This window comes from Sphaerodactylus townsendi, linkage group LG04 (assembly GCF_021028975.2).
Source record: "Sphaerodactylus townsendi isolate TG3544 linkage group LG04, MPM_Stown_v2.3, whole genome shotgun sequence".
Taxonomy (NCBI): domain Eukaryota; kingdom Metazoa; phylum Chordata; class Lepidosauria; order Squamata; family Sphaerodactylidae; genus Sphaerodactylus; species Sphaerodactylus townsendi.
This window is the reverse complement of record NC_059428.1, coordinates 1,067,905-1,091,922: the sequence shown is the minus strand read 5'-3', so window position 1 is coordinate 1,091,922 and position 24,018 is coordinate 1,067,905. Positions and strand designations below refer to the sequence as shown.

General features: G+C 48.2%; 2 protein-coding genes across 12 annotated transcripts in view; one reads left to right on the top strand and one right to left on the bottom strand.

Annotated features, from left to right (window-relative positions):
* The window catches only part of LOC125430717 (leucine-rich repeat and fibronectin type III domain-containing protein 1-like protein), a 34,878-nt gene extending 14,912 nt beyond the window's left edge, over nucleotides 1-19,966 (top strand). For 2 of the 5 annotated variants that reach the window (XM_048492878.1, XM_048492879.1), the window contains exons 2-4: nucleotides 4,583-4,738; nucleotides 13,355-14,749; nucleotides 19,302-19,966. In XM_048492878.1, the coding sequence (XP_048348835.1) occupies nucleotides 4,626-4,738; nucleotides 13,355-14,749; nucleotides 19,302-19,725 (1,932 nt within the window). In that variant the 5' untranslated portion in view covers nucleotides 4,583-4,625 and the 3' untranslated portion in view covers nucleotides 19,726-19,966. Of the gene's footprint in view, nucleotides 1-4,582; nucleotides 4,739-5,335; nucleotides 5,396-9,069; nucleotides 12,575-13,354; nucleotides 14,750-19,301 lie in introns of those variants that run through there. The other 3 variants (XM_048492877.1, XM_048492881.1, XM_048492876.1) reach the window with 3 other exon arrangements.
* The window catches only part of SPTBN4 (spectrin beta, non-erythrocytic 4), a 573,187-nt gene that overhangs the window by 94,358 nt on the left and 454,811 nt on the right, over nucleotides 1-24,018 (bottom strand). The window lies entirely within an intron of this gene.

The following is a 24,018-nucleotide window of genomic DNA, read 5'->3' as shown; positions in this document are numbered from 1 at the left end:
GGCCCTGGGAGGGTGGAGGCGCGCGGCGATTGCATCGTCAGGGAACCCACCAAAAGCCACTCACCGTCACGGGAATGGGCCGGGGGAGGAGCTGCAGAACCTGGCGGGGCCCTGCCGGGAGGGGTGGGGAAGCAAATGACATGTTCCGACCACCTGATGTTCGGGTCATGGTGAGCCCTAACACTAGGGGATAGCTGCCCAACTTGGCCACCACAAACTGCCATTGCTCGCAAATGATACGACCACCGGCTCCAACTTGTGGGTGGAAAGCCTCCCCCAGCACAATGCCATCCATCTGTTCAAACCGGAGCAGCGATTTCAGTTTAATGAGTCCAAGTCCTAACGCCGCCAGGGTGGATCAGGCACCTCAAGCAACCCAAATCAATGAGGGCCTCGGCACGGGTATGGGTCTGAGACCCCAGGAGGGAAAGAGTGACCAATATGGCAATGAGCTCGGTGAAGAAAGCACTCACCTGCTCCTTGTCGCCTGCTGGGACGACCTGGCTGCTGGCGCTCCTTAAGCCAGGTCATCGCCATTTTCCGCCAGTGCACTGTAGTCCTGGGTGTCTGGCGCTTCGGAGTCACTGCCCCATGTGTGCCTCAGCCAAGTCCCCAGCTTGAGCAGCCAGGTCAAGGGCGGCTCTGGCTGTGGCGGGGTAGGGTTGTTGGGAACCTTTCATGGGGGTTCCCGAGTGCTGCAGGCCCTTGGTTCTGAAAGCAGCTGCTGGGGTACGACGACCAGGGCAAGACGCGATGAGGTGGCCGCCTCCTCCACAGTGCAGGCACTGCTTCTCCAAGCAGTGATGGCAGGCGCGAGCAGATTCAGGGGCCCCCACTCATGTCTTCTCATTGTCCATGGCCTTTTCTGCCGTCCGGAGCAGCTGGCGTTGGGTGCGGTTCCACCATTGTTCCGACTACTCCTCTTGCCGGATCCACGTCTCAGCATCCCTTGCCCACCTGATCCATTCCATTAACGTTTCAGGGTTGCCGTGGATCAGGGCCCATTCTAGTACCTTGGGGTGAAGAGCGTCCTTGAAGAGCTGGACCAGGACCAACTCTGGCCACCCACACAAGCGGCTGGCTAGCCTGCGGAAGTCAGCGGCAAACTCGCAGACTGAGCGGTTCCCTTGCTGTAGGCATTGTAGTTCGCCCCAAGCCTTCTCTTCCGCCAAAGGGTCCTCAAACCTCTTTCGAAGGGCCAGCAGGAACCATTCTAGATTGTAGATTTCTGGCACATCTTCCTCTACTAGTCCCACTAGCCAATTAGCAGCCTCCCCCTGGGTCCCGATCTCGAACACTCTCTCCCAGTCTGAGTAGAAGCTGCTACCGTGGACCTCCATGTACGAACCCACTTGGATCAAGAAAAAGGCAAGTTCATCTGGATTCCCATCAAAGTCCACCTTAAAACTTTTCCGAGGCCCTCCCTGGGACACAGGACCTTGTCAGTAGGTTGGAGCGCTCCTCCCTGCGGTGACCGACCCGCTGCCCTGGTGGTAGGGACTGCGGTCCAGTGTAAGGTCAGGTAGTTGCCTGTCATATCCCCAGTGATAGAAACAACACCTTATAGAGAACAGGGATTTATTCATACATCCGGAGGACAGCTTGGAAAAGCCAGAATTGACTTCTCTGTGTGCAAACAGCAGTAATGAGGAAGCACCCCCCCCCCTCATGTGAACAGTGAAATATGCAGGCAGTTTGATAAGAGCAAAAGTCCGTTGGAGCTGACCTTGACCAGCACCTGGTGGTAAGAACTGTAAGAAATGAAATACAGAGGAACATCCCCATCCCACAAAAGCCCAAAGTGCCCAGCAGCCCCAGCCCCCACGAAGCATCCTGACACTGCTGCCCCCATCGGGAGCGCAGCTCAGCTCTTAGCTCGCCTTCCACGTCGGCCCCCTCGGCCCCCTCCACAGTTGTGGAGGGCTTGAGAGCTGTTCTCTCCCCTTCCCGTTCAGCCATCAGGAACGCCACTTGCTGCGAAAGGTCGGATTGTAGCAGGTCCCTCTCCTGAGTGACCTCCTCTTGCTGGAGTCACAGTGCCTCGTAAGCACGCCGCTGCTTGTCCACCTCACGGCTCGATTCTCTTCCCAGTGCTTGGTAATTGGCTAGGAATGTGGCCAGGCCTGCTCGTTCCACATCTTCGCGGAGGGTGCCGACCCCTGTCCAGGACGAACGGCAGGGGGTGGTGTCATGCCCGCTTGATTGGGTGTAGGCCGCCTGACCGGGGTCCCTCGTCCTGCTGGGGAGAGTCCAGGATAGCGGGCATAGATTTGTTCTCCTGACCCAGCCATGCCTAAAGGACAGCGGTGGCGAACCTATGGCACGGGTGCCAGAGGTGGCACTAAGAGCCCTTTCTGTGGGCATGCGTGCACAGAGTCCGTCATGTGGAGGGGTGGAAAATCACTCCCTCCCACACATACACATATCTCGGCTGACCTGGGTACGATCGTTTACCTGGGAGTAAGCTCGGTTGCTGGCAATGGGGCTTGCTTCCAAGTAAACCCTCCTAGGGTCGTGATTCACCCATTTGAAGTGTTGCACGGTAGCTTCACCAAGCTTACTTTCGAGTAATGCTTCTCAGTATTCAGATTAAACTGCCGTGTTGGCACTTTGCAATAAATAAGTGGGTTTTGGGTTGCAATTTAGGCACTCAGTCTCGAAAAGGTTCGCCATCACTGCTATAGGAGGTCTGGGCATGTGGTAAAACAATAAGAGCGAGTACCAGCACAATGTAAGGCTCAGGGGTAGGCAACCTTTACCACCCAAAGAGCAATTTTGACCCATTTTCCACGGCTCCGAAGATCTACCAAGCTGGAGAGGCGGCTCTGCTCCAGTTCGGCCCCTCCACTCACCTTTCCTTCCAGCCCTGGGAGGCGGAGGCGCAGTGCAGGGAAACCCCCTCTGTCTGACGGAGCAGGCAGCCCCCTGTGTGGGGCAGAGGGGGGAAGGCGGCCACGGCCTGCCCAGTGCCGCTGCCTCTCGTGCTGCAGGAGGCAATGGCGCCGGGTAGGGAAACCCACTCTGCCCAATGGAGCAGGCAGCCGCCTGCTCCGTGGGGCAGAGGGGGGATGGTGGCTGCAGCCTGCCCAATACCGCTGTATCTCGGGCTGCTCTGTGGGGCAGAGGGGGGATGGCGGCTGCTCTGGAGGGATATGCCCACGCTACCCTCTGACCTCCTGCTCTGGGGTTGTAGGGCAGCATGGGCGTGTCCCTCCAGCCCTCCAGAGCAGTGCTGGAAGGAGAGGTGAGTGGAGGGGATGTGAAAAGCAGCGCCCTCACGCACAGAGCCGCCTCCAGTTCGGCCCCTCCACTCACCTTTCCTTCCAGCACTGCTCTAGAGGGCTGGAGGGACACGCCCACACTACCCTCCAACCTCCAGGCCATGTGGAGCCGCAGTAGAAGGCTGAAAGAGCCGCATGCGGCTCTGGAGCCACGGGTTGCAGACCCCTGGTAAGGTTGAACACATTCAGACAAAGCTAATTTTAGAAAAGGAACTTTATTGATTTATGTCGCCCTAACTACAGGGTGCCGGAACTGAGGATTCGTGTCCTCAGTTCCAGTATTTATTTTATTTCTGAACTCAACAACAACGAATCAGCTTTCTTCCCTCGCCCAGTCTCTGACCTCTCATTGGCCGTGAAGTTCCGGTGGGATGTAGCTTCTCAGTTTGCTTTCCCACTCTTTTTGAAAAAAGGTGGGATCCGGTGCATGCTGGGAGTTGCAGTCCTGACAGTTGGGTGGATGGAGGAGGCCCTCTCGGGAGCATCTCAGAACTTGAGGAAAATAAATGACTCCTTGCTCATCTACTGGGTGTGACCCAAGGTGTGGGCTGCTGCTGTTGCTATGGAGTTCCCCTAGCAGCTCCAGGATTTCCTGTTTTTCTGTTTGCGTAAGTAATGCACAACATGCATGGGCACAAACATACACCCACCCCAGTCTCCTGCCTGCCTTGTTGACTTCCTTTCTTGCTGGGTGGCTTAGAATCCAGAATAGGACAAGTCAGGGCTAAGAATTCATTTGTCCCAGCTTTTTCTGTGAGGCCTCAATGTCAACTTTTGTGTCTGGCACTTGGCTGCTGTGGCATATCTCTGTGTGCTAATGTTGTAGCCTACTTTTCTCCTGCCCATGTGTTGCCAGGAAGAGTTCGTAGAGACACAGTGGACCAGGATTGCTATCAGCTTGCCCCAGTTCAATATACAGGGCCTTCAACTATGGTAATGGAGGTGGAAGCATCATAGTCATTATGGGAAGAGGGAATACAACCCACCCTCTGCTTCCCACTTGAGCAGAGCAGGACCTCTGGGGCAGAATAAACTTTATCCCGTGGAGATCTCTTCCCTCAAATAGCTGGGGCATGTCTCAGCTGAGTTGTTTCTGTGCTCAAACAGCTACCTGGTTTCAGTGGGATGGAGAAGGAGTCCAGGTTTTTCTCCCTGCCTTCATAAGGCTTTTAGGTGTTGCTTGAATGCTGAACAAAAACCATGGTTCTTGGTGGAGAGCTGGAGTGTGGTGGCAAGGATCGGGCAGTCAGGGCAATACAGTGCTTGTTTGAACTAAGAGCATGGTCTCTCTTTCCTTTCAGGAGGGATGGCTGCCTGGGAAGTCTGGCCAGACTACTGTGTTGAATGGCAAGTGATGGCTCTGCGTGGCAAATCTGTTGCTTCAAAGGCTCTAGGAGCAAGGGATGTGCACCCGAGACTGAGGACAGACTGACTGTCAGTGTGAAGGTCTTTGGAAAGTAAGAGTAGATCTTCTTACCTGTGTCCCGTTGTTAGCCACTGTTCTTTGTGCCTGGCCCAATTTCTACAAGCTTCTCTGACTGCTTGACAGCAGCAGTCCAAAATATCTAGAAATGCAATGAAAAGTTCCTTTTTTCCAGCAATTCAGTCTAGCAGCTGCTTGCCTGCAGCACAGGATCTCAGTCTCAGTCTGCTTCCTGAACAAAGGTCAGAGTGGAAACTGCTGGGAAGCAAATGTGGCCGCTGCTCCAGCAAATGCCAACAAGGTCTCTGCTCCCTGGATGAACTCTTTCCCCGGTGCTCTGTTTTGTTGGCAGGTTAATTTGCATTTCAAGCTGGACATACCTCAGTCCACAACAGTGCCCCTGCCTTGTTTGGCTGGGAGGAATTAGACTGGAGAGTTGGCGTCTTGCAACCTTCCATGTTCTTTGCTCCAGTCAGTTCCACATGGTGGGTTTCAATTAAGCTCTTAGCACCTTTTATGATTCAGCAAACTGCAAAACCCCCCAAAAAAAGGTTTTCTATCAGAAAAGGAACTTGAAACCTGTTGCATCTGTCCAGGAGGCACAGAAGGAACATTCTTTTTCTTTCCTCAGGGATCTGCCGTGTGTGACTTGGAGGGTTTCCGTCAGCTGCAATTCAAGCAGTTGAGAAAGGTAAGTGGCTGTGCTTGAACAGTGTGAGAAGCAGAATGCCAGAGTCTTGCATTGCTCTGAGGCAGAGACGGAGCTACCAGGGGTCCGGGAGGTGCGCACTGCACCAGGCACAGGGCGGGGGGGGGGGGGGGGGAATTCAGGTTCGTTTGTGTTTTTGCATTTTTTAGTGTTTTTTCAGTTTTTGGCCTGCAGGGGCCACAATTTTTAGGCTAGCAGCACCAAAATTTCAGGGGTCTTTTGTGAAACTCTTCTGATGATACCACCCAAGTTAGGCGAGGTTTGGTTCAGGGGGTCCAGAGTTATGGACTCACAAAGGGGTGCCCCATCCCCCATTGTTTCCAATGGGAGCTAACAGAAGATGGGGGCTGCACCTTTGAGGGTCCATAACTTTGGACCCCGTGAACCAAACTTCACCAAATCTGGGTGGTATCATCAGGAACGTCTCCTAAAGATACCCTGAAATTTTCGTGCTGCTAGCTTAACAATTGCACCCCTGACAGCAGGCACCCCCAAATTTCTCTAGATTCTCCTTTTAAATCCACCCCCTTCAGTATGGATTTAAAGGGAGAATCTGAGGTCCCCAGTTTAAACATTGAAAGTGATGCTGTTTCAGGGTGGGGGAGAATCCACCCCAAAACAACATCACTTTCAATTTTGTTTTAACTGGGGACCCCAGATTCTTCCTTTAAGGTGGATTTAAAAGGAGAATCTGGGCTCCCTAGTTTAAACACCATTGGAAAGTGATGCTGTTTGGGGGTGGATTCCAGCATCACAGTGGCCGCCCATGGGGGGGCACGCAAAACTCCTCGTCAGCTCTGTAGGTAGAGCAAGGCGCACCGCTCCTTTCTTTGGATTGGGTCTCTTGGCCGACGTGTCGTTCTTACTGGAGACGGGAGGCTTTGCTGGCTGCTTCGCTGGGCAAGTAGCACCAAGGTGGCCGGATCCTCCGCAATACAGGCACAATCCTAGACGCCGACGTCGCTCATTCTCCATCTCTGAGAGTTTCCGGCGAGGAGCAGGTTTCTTTGGGGCACCGACCCCAGGAGGCCCCGTTGGTTTACCAGCATGGGCTTTGACTTCATGCATACGTGCATCGGACATGCCAACCAGCCTGATCCACTCCATTAAAGTGCCCGGACTGTCCCTTTGCAAAGCCCATTTCAATAATTCAGGGTGCAGGGCCTGTTTGAAGGCATAAATCTTGACAGGTTCATCCCAATCAGGGATTTTGCTGGCCACTGTGTGGAAATTTTCCACAAACTCTACGAAAGGAGTATTCCCCTGACACATCATCATAAGCTCCTTCTTTGCCTCCTCCCCCACGAAGGGGCTTTCAAACATCGGCAGAGAGTCATCATGAATATTTGAGAGTCCTGTAATTCACCAGCCCCTCGCTGGAACAGGCTCACATACCATTCCACCACGGCCTCATCCAATGCAGATCCCACTTCATAAACTCGCTAGGTATCATGCTGGTACTGCTGGTCGTATTGCTGCATGTGAGCACTGACTTGCACCAAAAAGGCTGGGAGCCGTTTGTAGTGTACATTCAACCCTACACAAGGGGCTATAGGAGGCGGGTATCCAAACGGGGGCACCATCGGGTATCCAAACGGGGGCACCATCGGGTACCCGAAGGGAGGCTGAAGTGGATACAGGGGTGGCGGAGGTGGAGGAATCAGAGGTGGTGCTGGTACCAGCTGCACAGGTAGAGCAGGGATCACTGGCAGAGGAGGGATCAGAGGTGGTGCTGGTACCAGCTGCACAGGTAGAGCAGGGATCACTGGCAGAGGAGGGATCAGAGGTGGTGCTGGTACCAGCTGCACAGGTAGAGCAGGGATCACTGGCAGAGGAGGAATCAGAGGTGGTGCTGGCACAGGTGGAGCAGGCATGACCGGCTGAGCCAGTTGACCTGCTCCAGCCATTTGCTGACCATCTGCTGCTTGCCCTGGCACCCACGCTGGCACTCCATCCCCACCTGGTGCCCCATCGGCTGGGACCGGGGGCTGCCCAAGTGGAACCTGTTGCAGCTGAGCCAGCCGGGCCTCCTTCTGAACTCTCTGTAGTTCAGCATGGGTCTGACCAACAGTCATACACATCGTCTCCATGTTATAAAAAGAAAGGGTCTAGGGGGGACCCAGGAAATTACAGGCCAGTCAGTTTGACATCTGTTCCTGGTAAATTAGTAGAATCTATCATTAAAGATAAAATTGTTAAACATGTGGAAAAGCAAGACCTGCTGAGGAAGAGTCAGCATGTCTTTTGCAGAGGCAAGTCCTGTCTTACAAACTTACTAGAGTTCGTTGAGGGTGTAAACAGGCATGTGGATAAGGGGGAACCAGTGGACATTGTCTACTTGGATTTCCGAAAGGCTTTTGACAAAGTTCCTCACCAGAGACTGTTGAGAAAACTCAGCAATGAAGGAATAAGAGGAGAAGTCCTCCTATGGATTAAAAACTGGTTGAGGAACAGGAAACAAAGGGTGGGTATAAATGGGAAGTTCTTCACTAATGGAGAGATATAGAGGAGTGGTGTCCTCCCAAGGATCCGTTTTGGGGACCAGTGCTCTTTAACTTATTCATAAAATGACCTGGAAGTAGGAGGGTGGGTAAATGTGGTGGGCCAAGTTTGCAGATGATACCAAATTATGTAAGGGTGGGTGAAGAACCGCATAGGAAGATTGGCGCAAGAGCTCCAAGCCGGACCTTGATAAATTAGGGGTGTGGAGTGGACTAAGAAATGGCAAATGCAGTTCAATGGTAGCAAAAAATGCAAAGTGATGCAACATAGGGAGCAAAAAAATCCAAACTTCACATACACGCTAAGCAAGCGGGTCAGTGCTATCAGTCTGACAGACCAGGAAAGAGGGATTTTTTGGCTTAATTTAGTTGAAATAGTTCCATGGGAATGTCAACTCAATGCATGGCAGCTTGGTTCAGGTGAAAAAGGCAAACTCTATGCTGGGGATAATTAGGAAAGGAGTTGGTAATGAAACTGCAAGGATTGTCATGCCCTTATATAAAGCCGTGGTGCGACCGCACTTGGAGTACTGTGTTCAGTTCTGGTCACCACATCTCAAAAAGGATATCGAAGAGATAGAAAAAGTGCAGAGAAGGGCAAGGGGAGGGAGGGATTGAGGGACTGGAGCACCTTTCCTTGCGAGGAGAGGCTGCAGCTGCTTTGCAGGACTTTTTTTCCTTTAGTTTGGAGAGGAGACGCCTTGAGGGGGGGGGGGGGGATATGATTGACGCCTCTATAAAATTATGCATGGGGTAGAAAATGTTGACAGAGAGAAATTTTTCTCTCTTTCTCACAATACTAGAACCAGGGGGCATTCATTGAAAATGCTGGGGGGAAGAATTAGGACTGATAAAAGGAAACACTTCTTCACGCAACGTGTGATTGGTGTTTGGAATATGCTGCCACAGGAGGTGGTGATGGCCACTAACCTGGATAGCTTTAAAAGGGGCTTGGACAGATTTATGGAGGAGAAGTCGATTTATGGCTACCAATCTTGATCCTCTTTGATCTGAGATTGCAGATCCCTTAACAGACCAGGTGATCGGGAGCTACAGCCGCAGAAGGCCATTGCTTTCACCTCCTGCAGGTGAGCTCCCAAAGGCACCTGGTGGGCCACTGCGAGTAGCAGAGAGCTGGACTAGATGGACTCTGGTCTGATCCAGCTGGCTTGTTCTTATGTTCTTATCTGTTTGTGGGTACATGGAGGTTCCCATCACAGGACATCCTGCATCTTTTGGGGATCCATCTCAATCCCAGCCTTGGACACTTGGTAGCCGAGGAAGTCCAGTTGGTCCTGGCAGAATTCACACTTCAGCAGTTTAGCAAAGAGACGGTTATCCCTTGAACACTGGAGCACCTCCCTTACTGGAGCACAAACTCTTCTGTTGTTTCAGAGTAAATCAGCACATTATCCAAATATGCCACTGCTCCTCTGAACAAGAGATCTTGCAGGACCTCATTGATTAAGTTTATAAGAACCCCAGAAGCTCCACTGAGTCCAAGAGGCATGAGCAAATATTCAAATTGTCCATATTTTGTGTTAAAAGCCGTCTTCCATCTGCCGTCCTCTCTGATGCACACTGTGTAATAAGCTTCTCGTAAGTCCAGCTTAGTGAACATTTTGCCCTTTGCCAAACTCCCCAACAAGTCTTTTGTCAGCAGGAGAGCCTACTTGTGGGTTATTGAGATGACATCCAGGCTCCTATAGTCAGTGCACAGACTTAAAGTGCTGTCCTTCTTCCAGAATAACAACAGAGCAGCTAGTGGAGAAGTAGTGGGTCAAACGAGCCCCCGGGCTAAATTTTTATCCGAAAATTCTGGTAGTGCTTCAGACTGCTAGGTGCTCATGGAATTCAACCACCCCTTTGGAAGTTTAGCGCCTGGGACCAACTCAATCCCACAGTCCGTTTTGCAGTGGGGAGGAAGGGTATTACACTCCCTCTCCTCAAAAACTGGTAGTCTCTGTACTCCTGTGGAGTCTTAACTGCCTCTTCTGTAGCCAGGGTGGCCACCCAAGAGGTGCACAATCTCTACATCCTTCCTTGTAGCTGCCTCTGTTGCTCCCACTCATGCAAGGGGATGAGAATCTTCAGAGTCCTGCACTCCATTGTGTTGTGGGATCATGCTTAGTGTTGAGTGTTTGGTACCCCAGTCAATAGCAAGACTCGAGAATGGCTTCAGGAGCTTTATTAGAACTGTGTCAGTACCCTATGGCCAGGTAGCGGAGACTGAAGCCCCAGCTCCCTGGCCCCAGTATAAACCTTGAGATTACAGTAGGGTTGGAGTGGGATAGCCCCCACCTTTGCATTCCCCCCATATCAGCATGAGGAAGGACAGTTGAAGACAGTTGCGGTAGATACATTGTTTTGGGAATGGCTTGGCTTCTCCCCGGGAAGGGGCGATTAGGGAGAGTCGGTGGACTCCTTTCACTACATTACTGCAGTAACAAAAGGCAGGGCCTCGGGCAATGCTAATGCGAGTCCAGCTGCAGCCAGACATGCCCGGGCATGTCTTGCACGTTTTGGCAGGCCCAGAAGGGTGGGGCCTGACACTTAGTCAGCCAAGTCATGCCCAACACCCCGGGGCACTTTCCAGTTGGTATGATGATGAACTGAAGCTGCTCTCACGAAGATCCACCCCCCCACCAGCACAGTCTCTTTCACCCTGTTCACCAAAGTCAGGGAAAGCACCCTGACAAACAATTCATTTGTTATCCTCCCATTCCTTCAAGGAGCTTTGGAATGCTGTGTAATTGATTCTTCCCCGTTTTATCCTCACTACCTACAACCCCACGAGGTGGACTAGGCTAAATTGGGCCCTTGATTACTCAGTAAGCTTCATGGCAGAGTGGAGACTTTAACTGAAGCCCAGTACTGTTAATTTCTGCACCACATTGGCTCCAATCTAGCAGATTATTCCCCATAGTTTCCAAACAGAAGCCCCTGAAAAACCTGACAGCCAGGCCGGAAGAGATTAGGCTCCTGCCCCCTCCCCCTCCCCCTCCCCCACACAAAGGGTGCCTGCCATTTGCTGCTCAGCCCTAAACTGTCTCCTCGGTGAATTGATCTTGTCCTGTTTTAATGCCATCATCCCCAAACTTCACTAATTGCCTTATGTAAAGATGTCTGTCCTAAATTTGAGTTTAGTGGATTAATGTAGGTGAACAAGCGATGCTTGCTTGACAGACATGATGAGCTCTTCTGATGAGCTCAGAGCCAGGGTGAAGTCATTCAGATGGCCAGGGGGGCGAGGGGGGTGTTACACCACTTTCTTTGGAAAAGGAGCAGTTTTGTAAGCACATCATGTCCTCTTGTCACAAATGTAGGTTTCATGTTGTTACTGCTGCTGCTTGGTAACATTAAGTGATTTCAGCTCAGGCAACGTAGTGAGGCGCAGGAAGCCGGTGTTCTTCAAAGCAAAGTATTTTATTCGGAAGTGGTTGCTACAGCTCAGGCAGGGGAATCGCACTCTCATAACCAAGTGCAAGAACTTGTATACACACAGATCAAAAGGGCAGGTAAGGAGGCAGGTCCCTTGCCGTACAACAATAAAGAAACATCAACACATAAAATAAAAGATACAATTACAACTTTGTGAATGAAACCATGAGATCTCTCTGTCAGGCATCTTCCCGCGAGACTTTACGATAGTGCTGAAATGGAGAGCGGAGAATGTTCATTCATAAAACTGGGTGAGCCTGTTTAACACACCCAGTAATCTGGTTATCAGATGGGCTGCTTCCTTGAATTATGACCTGAGGCTCCCGCGCCTCAGTCCCGCAACAAAAGAAAGTTCAAATGGTCCAATGGTGATCCTGGCACGTCTTTCAACGGCTGGAATATCTGGGGTGCCGTCTTCAGATTCAATTTGTAAATCCAAAGGAGTCTTTGTTTTCGCTAAAGAGATCTACCGGTTGTTGGCCCAAACTGAATTCCAAGGCTAGCTTCCTTGGCCCTTAATATCAGCTGCTACAAGCTGCTTCTTTTTCCAACAGATACAGATCTAAACTAACATTTATAAACTTAAACATTAGAGGGAAATCTAAAAGAACCTCCAATACAGTACAAGCACATATACATATAAGCAAGAGTATCCTAAATTAACAATAACAAACCTTAAATCAACTGGAGAACCCAGCTAAAGTATAATCCTAGACATTGGGCAAATAATAATTCCAACGCTAAGGGGCTTATATTAAACCTTAAAAGGGATAACAGCAAGAAGGAAACCATGTAAAACATTGGCACAATCACATATATACGTCCTTTCCAGGCCCTATGGAGACTTTTGGACAACACTGGTCTCTTTGCTCTGCTCCTTAGCCAGTGTAAGTTCAGCAATGGGCTCAGGAAAATATTTTTCCTATTTTCTTGTCGGTAACAATGTGAACATTCTTTTGCAGATTATTCAGACTCTCCTCTTCCCCGGCTGTCCTCCTGCAGGACTTTATGTTGTTTCAGAGGCAACCTTTCAGAGGAAATCACTGAGCCCAAATGCCTTTTGTGTAGAAAGGGGCTCCATCATGCCATTGAATCACATAAGTATCCAACCATTGGCTGAGCCGTACATGACATGGAGACAGTGGGTGGGAAGGTCAGAAGAAAAAAAGATGGAACAGTGGAGGACCCCTGAAAAGCTAATGGGGAAGGGACTGCTGACGTGAGTGAATCGAATCTGTGATGGACTTGAAAGTTCAGGGGCTTCAAGCAAACCCCCAAGAGTCAAAGTTCTCTTGCAGTGTCAGCTGGGAAAGCAAATGTGGGACTTGTGAGAAAAGACTGCTTCTGTGTGTCTCTTCTCTTGTCTGGCCTTCTCATTGTTTATTATTAGTAACCTGTACTTTAAAACTTGCTGTACTTTAAAATTTAATTATCAAATTCTGTACCAAGAATTTTACAGAGTAAGTCAATCTTCCATGCAATCTTCCATAAGTTACTTTCCTTTTGGAGATCATGGTGAAAGTGTAAGGCATTATGCTGGGTTCTGAATCTTCATACCTGAACACTCAGCAGCACCACTGAGCTTGGGCTCTGGATTCAGAAGTGTTATTGTGCATTTCTGTCCAGTCAGTCTACATTAGAACCTTGATTTTTAAAAGATTAACTGAGATGCACAACAGTCTGAAAAATCCCAGATCTCAAGGCTATGTTCTGCTTGCATACCATCTTCACATTTCTATTTCTGAAGATTTCTGTCTCACTATCCTAGTGAGATAGGATCCACACAATCATCTGGGTGCGTCCTCTTGAGAAAGTAGTGCAAGGTTCAGTCATGTATACAAAAGCAACTGAGACACGTTGGAGAGGATGACCAGAAGTTAGATTTTGGCAGTGTGGGTGCCCCCGAATCCTTTGTTTTTATTGGGAGATTTCTATGTCTTTTTAAGTGAATACTGCTTTAATGACCTTAAGATTGATTTAGTTTATTTGTCTCCTGCAGGTGTTTCACCTTCCTTGCCATGGAAGGGGTGGTCTTGTACCTACTGTTGTTGAGCACTGCAGTGAATGCCATGATGTGTCCCACAAGATGCATGTGCCAGAGCCTGTCTCCGTCATTCACCATTCTCTGCACAAAGACGGGGCTTCTCTTTGTTCCTCCGACCATTGACAGGCAAACAGCAGAGCTCCGACTGATGGATAATTTTATCACTACGCTCCGACGGAAGGATTTTGCCAACATGACCAATCTGATTCACTTGACACTCTCCCGAAATACCATCAGTCAAATTATGCCATATGCATTTTTTGATCTTAAAGGCCTTCATGCTTTGCACCTGGATAGTAATAGACTCACCTATATCAGTGAGGATCATTTCAAAGGGTTATTCAATCTGCGACACTTAATTCTTAGTAACAACCAACTGAACTGTATTTCTCCTGGCTCTTTGGATGATTTCATTGACGTGATTGAGGATCTAGATCTATCTTATAATAATATTGTTAAAGTTCCTTGGGAAACTATTGGAAGGCTCTCCAATGTCAATACCATCAGCTTAGATCATAACCTTATAGATTTTGTACCTGAAGGGATTTTCTCAAACCTTCATAAATTGGCTCGGTTAGACATGACATCCAACAAGTTAAAAAAGATTCCCCCAGACCCGCTCTTTTCACGAATCCCTGTCTACGCCAAACCAAAGGGGTCTCCCTTGTCCTCTTTGGTGCTGAGTTTTGGTGGGAACCCCCTGCACTGCAATTGTGAACTTGTGTGGCTGAGGCGCCTTACCAGGGAGGATGACCTGGAAACATGTGCCTCTCCGCCAGAACTGATGGGGAAGTACTTTTGGTCCATTAAAGAGGAAGAATTTGCCTGTGAGCCTCCAATGATAACACACAGAGCCCCAAAGCAGGTTGTCATGGAAGGGCAGAGTGTTTCTTTGAAGTGCAAAGCTGTTGGTGACCCAGAGCCGTACGTTCGCTGGATTTCACCTGGTGGGAAGCTGGTGTCCAACACTTCCCGAATAATTTCCTATGAGAATGGCACCCTGGATATTTTGGAGACATCTTCGGAGGAAAAGGGCATATTTACTTGCATAGCATCTAATGCTGCAGGAGAGTCCACTGCGCCAGTTGAACTTATGGTTAATTCATACCCTTACCTTGCAAACAGCACCAGCTTTGATAAAGAGCCAGAGCCTGGACCATCAGACATCTTGATCTCAGCCAAGTCTAGCTTCTCCAATGAAACCAAATCTTTCCCAGAGAGGAAGGTTGTCATAACTGAGCTGACCTCCTCCTCTGCTCTCATTCAGTGGCCTTCCCAGCACCACATCCCAGGAATACGAATGTTCCAGATCCAGTATAATAGCTCAGTTGATGACATCCTGGTGTACAGGTAACTGTTCCTTGTGTCTCTTATGCTAGCATCAAATAATGTAACAGTTGAGAATTGAAGACAAGAATACTCTTAAAAAGCTGTGCAGCAGTGGTTCTAACTGGATTGTGCTCTTTCTTCCTGCTGTCTTTGCCCAACAGGAAGTAGAGAAATCTAAGTGAGACGGGACTTTAGTCTTCCAGCCCCCTCCTTTCTTTGGTGTGGCTGCCCCATTCAAGCTCTGCCTTTCCTTTTCTGATCCACAGCTTGCTGCAGATAGGAGCTACATGTATGTGTGTGAACTGTTTTATACCCTTCTCTGCCTAGCTGTCGGTAGCCCAGCCAAGAGTTACTTGTCTATACATTGAACGAGCAATCAGTAGAAGTCTAAAAAATGTTATGGCCTATCTCAGGATATCCAACTAACCATCTGTCCTGGTGTTACCCGCTGCCCAAAGGTAACGTTAATAGGTGGGTAAATGGTCGTCTGTATCTTGTTTGTTTCCATAAAGGAAACACATCTACTCTCAGCCAAAAACCTGAGGAGGTTATTGCTTTTTTTCCCCAACAAAGAACATTTCTCTGGGATCAGGGCCTCTCTGAGTGTTAATCAAAGTATCGTGTGTTCTTTTATGATTATACTGAGGGCTGCAGAAGACCTTGTTGCAGGGGCAAATCTACAGAAAATGACTCCCAGGGCAAGCACTGAAATCACACCTCTGCCCCCATCTCTACAGAAACCAACAGGGCTTCGAGAGGCAATTCTAAGCACCTCTACTCAGAAATAAGTCCTATGTTGGGCAGAGGCGAATCTAGGCAAACTGGAGCCTGGGTTAGGGTTAGGGTTAGGGTTAGGGTTAGGGTTACCTGAGCTGGCGACCCCCATGACCAAACAATGATTTTTTGCACCAGCTCACAAAACACCTCCCACCCCCAGCAAAACATACATGGCTCTCTCCCCACCAACTCTCTTTCCTAATTTTGTCCTCAAAACAACCCTATGAGGTAGGTTGTTAGCCTGAGAAACTGTGCCAAGCCAGTGCAAGTGGGTATTAAGCATGTAAATCTCTCACAAATCACCCCCAGCAAAACCAAACAAATGTCAGCATCATCTTTCACAAAACACCTCCAGTGGAATCCACCCCCAAATAGCATCACTTTTAATGGTGTTTAAACCAGGAAGCTCAGATTCTTCTTCTAAATCCACCTTACAGGGAGAATCTGGGGTCCTCAGTTTTAAAAAATTGAAAGTGATGCTGTTTGGGGGTGGATCCCCTCCCTGAAAAAGCATCACTTTCTAGAGTTGGAGATTTGGATGAAACAAATACCAGATTTGGACAGAATCTGGGCGAACTTGGGCATATTTGGACAAAAATTGTCCAAATATGTCCTGCCCAAATATGAATGAATCCAAATGCAAGGTATTCGGACTTTTTGGGTATTTTGGTGTTTTTCCGCCTGCAGGGGGCACATTTTTAAAGCTAGCAGTACCAAAATTACAAGATGTCATCCGGAGACTGTCCTGATGATACCACCCACGTTTGGTGACGTTTGTTCAGGGGGGCCAAAGTTATGGACCCCTAAAGGGGGTGCCCCCATCCCCCATTGTTTCCAATGGGAGCTAACGGGAGATGGGGGCTACCCATTTGAGAGTCAGTTAGCCCCCTGAACCTAACTTCACCAAACGTGGGTGGTAGTTAACAATAGTTAACAGGTGATACCCTGAAATTTTGGTGTCACTAGCTTTAAAAATACACCCCTGACTGGCACCCCAAGAAATTTGCCCAAGATTCTTTGTTTTGCAATGCCTTGTCTCCATTATAGCCAATGGGGAATTTCTGAGTGTGTGAGCAGGCTGCACATTTTTTTAGAGGCACCGGACGTTCAAGGTGGCTCAGGAGCCTCTCCTAGTAGTAGCATCCAGGCTTGGAGACCTTCAATTTTATGGGTTCAATTTTATGGCCCCCCCAAAAGACTTATTTTGTTTCCCTGCTCCTGCACATGAAACTTGCTGGCTGAGTTCTCTCAGAACTCTCTCAACTTGCGCCCTCACCCACCCTCAAAAGCAAAGCTCACCAAGCTTGGATGCTATTACCCAAGACCTCTTGGAGCCACCTTGAAAGTCTGAAGCCTCTATGTTCAAAAATGAGCAGCCAGTGCTTACACACTCAGAAATTCCCCAGAATCTGCCAGGCTCTTCAGCAAGTTCTGTGGTGGGAAAAATTACTTTTACCACCATAGACTTCAATGGGGCTTTCTGTTAGGCCCAGCTGGCGCTGTGGTAGAGGTTTTAACGGGAGGCACTGTGATAGGGGTCTTGCTCTGTGGGGGCATTTCCCGTAGGGCTGCTGGTGTGAGTCTCCTGAAAGGAACCAGCCAATTTTGCTAAAGTTTGCTTGGGAGGGGCAAATGCTGTGAGCATCAGGTTCACCTTCAACTGGGTGCTCAGAACATTTTCCTCTCCCACACACATTTTAGCATGGCTCTTTTCAGGAGACTCACACCAGCAGCCCTACAGGAAATGTCCCCACCCAGAGCAAGACCCCTACCAGAGTGCCTCCCATTGAAACCTCTATGCCACAGAGCCAGCTGGGCATAACAGAAAGGCTTTCATGGCTGGATTCAACTGGTTCCGGTGGGTTTTCCGGGCTGTGTGGCCATGGTCTGGTGGATCTTGTTCCTAATGTTTCACCTGCATCTGTGGCTGGCATCTTCAGAGGTGTAGCACAGAGGGAAGTCTGTTACACACAGTGCTTCCCTCTGTGCTACACCTCTGAAGATGCCAGCCACAAATGCAGGCAAAAAGTTAGGAACAAGACCCACCAGACCAAGGCCATACAGCCTGGAAAACCCACCAGAACCAAATGCAATTAATTCATTTGACTTATTTTTTTCACATCGTTTTTGTACGGACATGCTTTGCACTGAGTTAGCATTTTAATTAACACCCCCCCATACCACACAATCTCTTTCCTAAGTAAGGAGTGAGACCCATCAAGTTTGAATGTATATGGAGTTTATCTCTTGTGTGCATCAGCTTACATATATCTTTATGCTGAACTTCATTAGTAATTTTAGGACCAGTTCTTCCAGATGAGATAAATTCCTAGCCAGATCTGTTTACACGCTTCATCCCCAAGCTTCTGCAGAAATTCTGTTTCATGCTGCATAAAAATGGTCATAGAAATGGACTTTACCCTGTGAGGTATATTTAAACCTTGCAGGATGCTGCAACAGGAGGAACACACAAGCCGCCCACCTTCATGGTCACAGTTGAAGCACTAGTGGCCGGGCACAAGGCTGCTCATCTTCGTCAGAAGCTTCAGGGGTTTCCCCCTCCTGTTTCGGCTTGGCAATCGCTGCCATTGTGGGCTCTGCTGCTGGGGAGTCAGGCCCCAGCCCCCCCACCCCCATCAACCAGGCAGGAAGGCAGTCCCTGTCCCAGGACTGAAAGAGAACCCACATTTCGAAAAGGAGTGAGGTAAATCTTAACAGACTGTTGCATAGCATTGCTTTGAAATATATAAGCGGGGTCAGCAGGTGCCAGAGGAGGCTGACCCATACTCCTGCCTTGCAAAGGGGCTCCCCCAATGAGGTGGTGCCTGAAGCATGCGCCCTGACTTTCCCCACCCTAAATACATGCCTGGTTCGTTGCCATGGGAAGAGGGCAAAATGGGCCCAACAGCACAGAACAGGGCAAGACCTGTCCTAGCCACGACACAAGTTGGTTCAAGGCAATAGTGTTTGAACTTCGGAGGATTCTTTTAAAAATGAAATTCTTCGTTGATTTGTCACTCCCAAAATAGGCAGAATGCCTCAATAAGTTTCGTTTCCATGCATGAGAATTATTTTATTGATTTGATTAGATTTATACACCACTCTTTCCTGACCAGGGTCAGGCTCAAGACAGCTGACAAAACAAAAATATAACATTGTATTAAAATAAATAACAGTTTAAAATCCTGTAAATTTTTAGGCCAAAGATTAATAAGACAGCAGTTACATTTGTTTTGGTGTTGGAGGATGCAGAGGTTGTTATTCATGCTTCCCTTGTTTACCTTACAGAGTAAACTGCCACAAGATGTGCCACATGACCATTAGCTTGTGTGATCTATAAAAAATCCAGGGAAGATGTGCTGTCCATCACTGGCTCCTAGATAGAACATGAGTACAAATGTATTTGGGTGGGGGAATAGCCAGGGAACGGTCCTTGTTTCTTTGTTGGTTCAGCAGGACTCTTCTGGTGTGTTTGTGCTTGAGATTGCCATCTGATGCTTATCAGCATTAATCAGAGCCTTCCTTTCTTGTTTGAATGGAGGTCAGTAGAAGAACTGGGTGGCTGTAGGCCAAGCAGTTGCTTGCCTGGAGAGGAAGGGGGCATCCTTGAGGCTATGAAGTGTACTGTATTCAGCTCCTAGTCTTTGGACATGGTTCTGCTGCAGCGCTCTCTCAGTGCTCTGCCAGATAGCACCAGCGGGGCAACTGTGCCATAGAGGCACTCCTGCCAGCCAGCCTGCCTGCTCATTCCTTTCCCCCTTTCCGTGTCCATCATGGAGTTTGTCTTTCCTTGCAGGATGATTCCGGCGGCCAGCAAATCCTTCTTCCTGACTGACCTGTTTGCTGGGCGTGACTATGATCTTTGTGTTCTGGCTGTTCATGAGGATGGTGTGACGTCTCTGACAGCAACCACAGTGGTTGGATGTGTGCAGTTCACCACAGAGGAGGGATTCAGACAGTGCCGATCTCTCCATGCCCAGTTCCTGGGAGGAACGATGATTATCATCATTGGCGGCATCATTGTGGCCTCAGTTCTTGTTTTCATCTTCATCCTCCTGATGAAGTATAAAGTTTATGCCAGCCATCACAAAAAGGAAAACACAAAAGTGAACAATGTCTGTTCTCAGACCACTGGCAGCCAGAGGGGCTCTATCGCTTATTCCACCTCTAAACTGGCAGAGGGGCACATAGGTCTACATCAGGAATGCCTATCAAAGTGAGAGACTGAGACTGCAAAAAAGCACACTCTCACTTTAAGAAATGAAGCATTGTTTCAGTAGCCACTTTAGAGGTTATTGACTGCCAGGTTGTGCAAAGCAACTTATGTGGTTGTATTTTATGCTTCACTACTATTGTCTATTTTTAAGATCAGATGGTTTGAAATATTTTTTTAATCTGTAAATTTTCTTGCATTCTTACCTATTTTTGTTGCACTATATTAAATATAAAGTGTGTGATTTCCAAGGGTTCTCTACTGGTTCTTTCCTAGCATACCCACTGTAAACTCAGAATCAAAATGTGCCTCTGGCAAAAAATGCAGATTGCTAATTCATACGTACTGGACTCATCCCTGTGTAGCTCAAAAGAGATAAGGTACATCAGGTAAGGGGTTGCAAGAGGCCTAGAAATGCTTCTAGTACAGTTGCCTGCTCAGTGTTGAAACCCACAACTATAGCTTTCCCAACGCATAGATTTTTAGAGTGTCTCCACTGATGCAAAACTTGCCCATCTACCTGGTAATAGGCTTAACAGTGGAACGACGTCATCATTATGAAATTCCTTCTAATGTTGAACCAAAGCCTCTCCTCCTGAAATGTAAGCCCATTAGATTTAGACTCAACATAGTATTTTGGAGGGACCAAGTCATGTGGAATAGTGGGAAGGCAGAGGCATAACCTTCACCAAAGCAAAACAACCCCATAAACACCACTGCTTTGAAGTGTAAAACCCAGCAGCCTTAATGAGCTGATTACCCCATGCCTAAAAGTGAAACCAAGAAGTAGGCAACAGCTCCAAAAAAGATCCCACACTCTGGCTGAGAGAATGACAGGATCAGGCCAGAACAGGGTCAGATCATGACATTCTGTCCCCCTTCAGTTCTCTCCCAGGACCCCCAGTGGGCTGAGGAATTTGAAGTGAAACTCATGCACCAAACGAGGGGCCTGAACACCCACTCATTCTCCCTACAAGCAACTAGATACTGCAAGCGGCCATGGTGCTCTCTAGGATGTGCGTAACTTCATGGTGCTCCTGTTGGTCAATAGGAAAGCAGGAGGCATCTCTGCGCACAGATTCTACAGGTTGGGAGGAGGTACCTTTTTCAGGAGGCTGGAATGAGACATGGAGTGTACAGATCTGTAAGTTTTAGGCAATTCAATCTCCACAGTCATTTCATTTATAACACGCACCACCTTGAAGGGCTCTAAAGAAAGGAAGCCCAGCTTGCGACTGGGCTACAAACAGCGCAGGTTCTTAGTGGAAATGTAAACCAAGTCCCGCACCTCAAAGCAACCATCCTTGCATTTCTTGTCAGCTTGGTACTTAACCAGAGCTTTATAGATATGGGGCCAAAATTTTTGAATGTTCCCCAATGAGTCATGAAAGTCCTTCAGCCCCTCCCCTTCAGGCAGTGATAAAGGTTTCCCCTTCTGACCATACACCACTTTGAAAGGGAACTGTCCAATGCTCAGATGCACAGCATTATTGTAGGCATATTCTGTAAATGGCAGAAGGTCAGTCTCGTCGTCTTGATGATAATTGATACAGCACCTCAGGTACTGTTCAAGGGCTTGGTTCACCCTCCCTGACTGTAATAGCAAATTTTTACATGGAACACTTTGAGAAACAAGCCCTGGAAACAGCACCAAAAATCCCACTATATGATTCCGTTATGTGGATAACATGTTCACATGGGTGCTGTGTGGTTTCCGGGCTGTATGGCCGTGTTCTAGCAGCATTCTCTCCTGACGTTTCGCCTGCGTCTGTGGCTGGCATCTTCAGAGGATCTGATGTTGGGAAAGCAAGTGGAGTATATATCTGTTGGAGTGTCCAGGGTGGGTGGGGAAACCTTGTCTGTGAGTAACAAAGGCAGCAACCAGGTCAATAGTTGAGGGTTAGGGTTAGGGATTATAGCAACCACACAGCACCCAAGTGATTCCGGCCGTGAAAGCCTTCGACAATACATTGAACATGTTCACAATTTGGAGCCATGGAAAAGAACTAAACAAGTTTCTGGACCATATTAACAATATCCACCCAAACATCCAATTTACTATGTAGTGATCACAGTAAGTGCTTACAGACTGTCTGTTCAATTAACTGTCCTAGAATCTTTCTTGGTACTGATGTCAGGCTGACTGGGGTTAGAGTCCTCTCCCACTTTCTGAAGATGGGGACAAATTAGCCCTCCTCCAGTCCGCTGGGACTGCTCCTGTTCTCCAGGAGTTTTCAAAGATTATAGCAAGTGACTCTGAGATTATTTCTGCCAGTTCTTTAAATACTCTGGGATGTCATTCATCAGGCTTGGAGATTTGAATTCATTTAAACTGACCAGGTATGGGGAAAAAAAATGAGGGAAAACTACCATTTCTAGATGTCTTAGTCATCCGCAAACCAAACCAACAATTGGACCACACAGTATACAGAAAACCTACACACACTGATAAATATCTACATAAAAACTCCAATCATCACCCAGGACAGAAAAGGAGCACAATAAAAACTTTGGTAGATCGTGCGAAAAGAATCTGTGAACCCCACCTCCTTCAAGACGAACTGAATCACCTAAACTGGGATCTACAGGCTAATGGTGACTCCACTACAGACATCAGAAGAGCTGCAAGACCAAGAACAAACCACAGGAATGAAGATAAACAGCCACCTAGAGGGAAAATGTTCTTACCATACATCAAGGGAATCCCTGACCGTATAGGGAAACTGATGAAGCATAACCTACAAACAATCTATAGACCTGTCGAAGGCTAACCACACAGCACCCAATCTATAGACCCACTAAGAAAATTCAACAAATGCTACGTTCAGCAAAGGATAAGAGGGATCCTCTTAACTTCTGCAGGAGTCTGCCGCGTACCGTGCAGCTGTGGACAAGTCTACGTAGGGACCACCAAACGCAGTGCCCAGACACAAATCAAGAAACATGAAAGGCACAGCCGGAAAAATCAGCAATAGCAGAACACGTGATAAACCAACCTGGGCACAGAATACTATTTGAAAACACAGTAATTCTGGACCACTCTGACAACCACTACATATGTCAGACTACACAGAGAAACCATTGAAATCCACAAGCACATGGGCAATTTCAACAGAAAGGAAGAAACCATGAAAATGAACAAATTTGGCTACCAGTACTGAAAAACACTAGAATCAAGACAGTGACTAGTGAACACCACCCAGACAAAAGATGTCTCTAGGCAGTAAGCAATCAAAGGGATCAAAAGGCCAGGCTACTACAATGCAGATGCCCTCAGTAATTGATTATGCTATCTTCATGGTTACTCACATGCTAAATGCGTGGATCCCACCCAACACATGCAAATCAAGCTTGTTAATTGCACCATTTACACTTGTTACAAGCAAATGGTTCTTTCTCCCACTCTGGACATTCCACAGGTATATATACTCCACTTGCTTTACTGCCATCAGATCCTCTGAAGATGCCAGCCACAGATGCAGATGAAACGTCAGGAGAAAATACTACTAGAACATGGCCATACAGCCCGGAAACCACACAGCACTCCAGTGATTCCGGCCGTTGAAGCCTTCGACAACACAGCTTTACAATTTTTATCTTGTTGTGGGCAGAAGACCAGGTGGTGTCAGGCTGGGAAATTGGGAGGGGGAATTTGTTAGGGAATATATGGGTCTGCAAATGCCAGTGTGGTGCTTTGCCAAATATGGTGCTTCGATACCTCATCAATAAACGCTGCTGATTGATACTTCACAGTTTCCTTATTGGCTGAAGGTTCCAAGACCTAACACCTGTAGTTCAGTGCACAACATTATTTTAAGTATATTCAGCAGATGGTAGTATGTTGGTCCAGTTGTCCTGAAGATAGTTGATAAAACATCTCAGGTATTGTTCAAGCACCTGGTTTGCCTTCTCCAACTGCCCATCCATTTCTCGACAGTGGGCAGAGTTTAAACCCTGCTTTAGCCCCAGCAACTTTAGGAAGCAATGCCAAAACTTGGAGATGAGTAATTTTACTTGGTACAGAAAGTAACCTGTAAATGTGGCTCACAAACAACTTGGCCATAATCTGCAGAGGAGATGCTTCAGGGCCACAAAGTGAGCCTGTTTAGAAAAGATGTTCACTATCACCCAGATTACTTTGTGACTGGGGTGTGGATCAGTTATCCATAACAATCACCAACCAAGGCCTCTGTGGAGTCTCTAAAGGCTTAAGCAGACCCTGGGTCTTCCCAGGGGCCCTTTTAGCCATTGCATACACAGGACATCCCTGGATGTAGTCCTCCACATCTTTTTGAAGAGA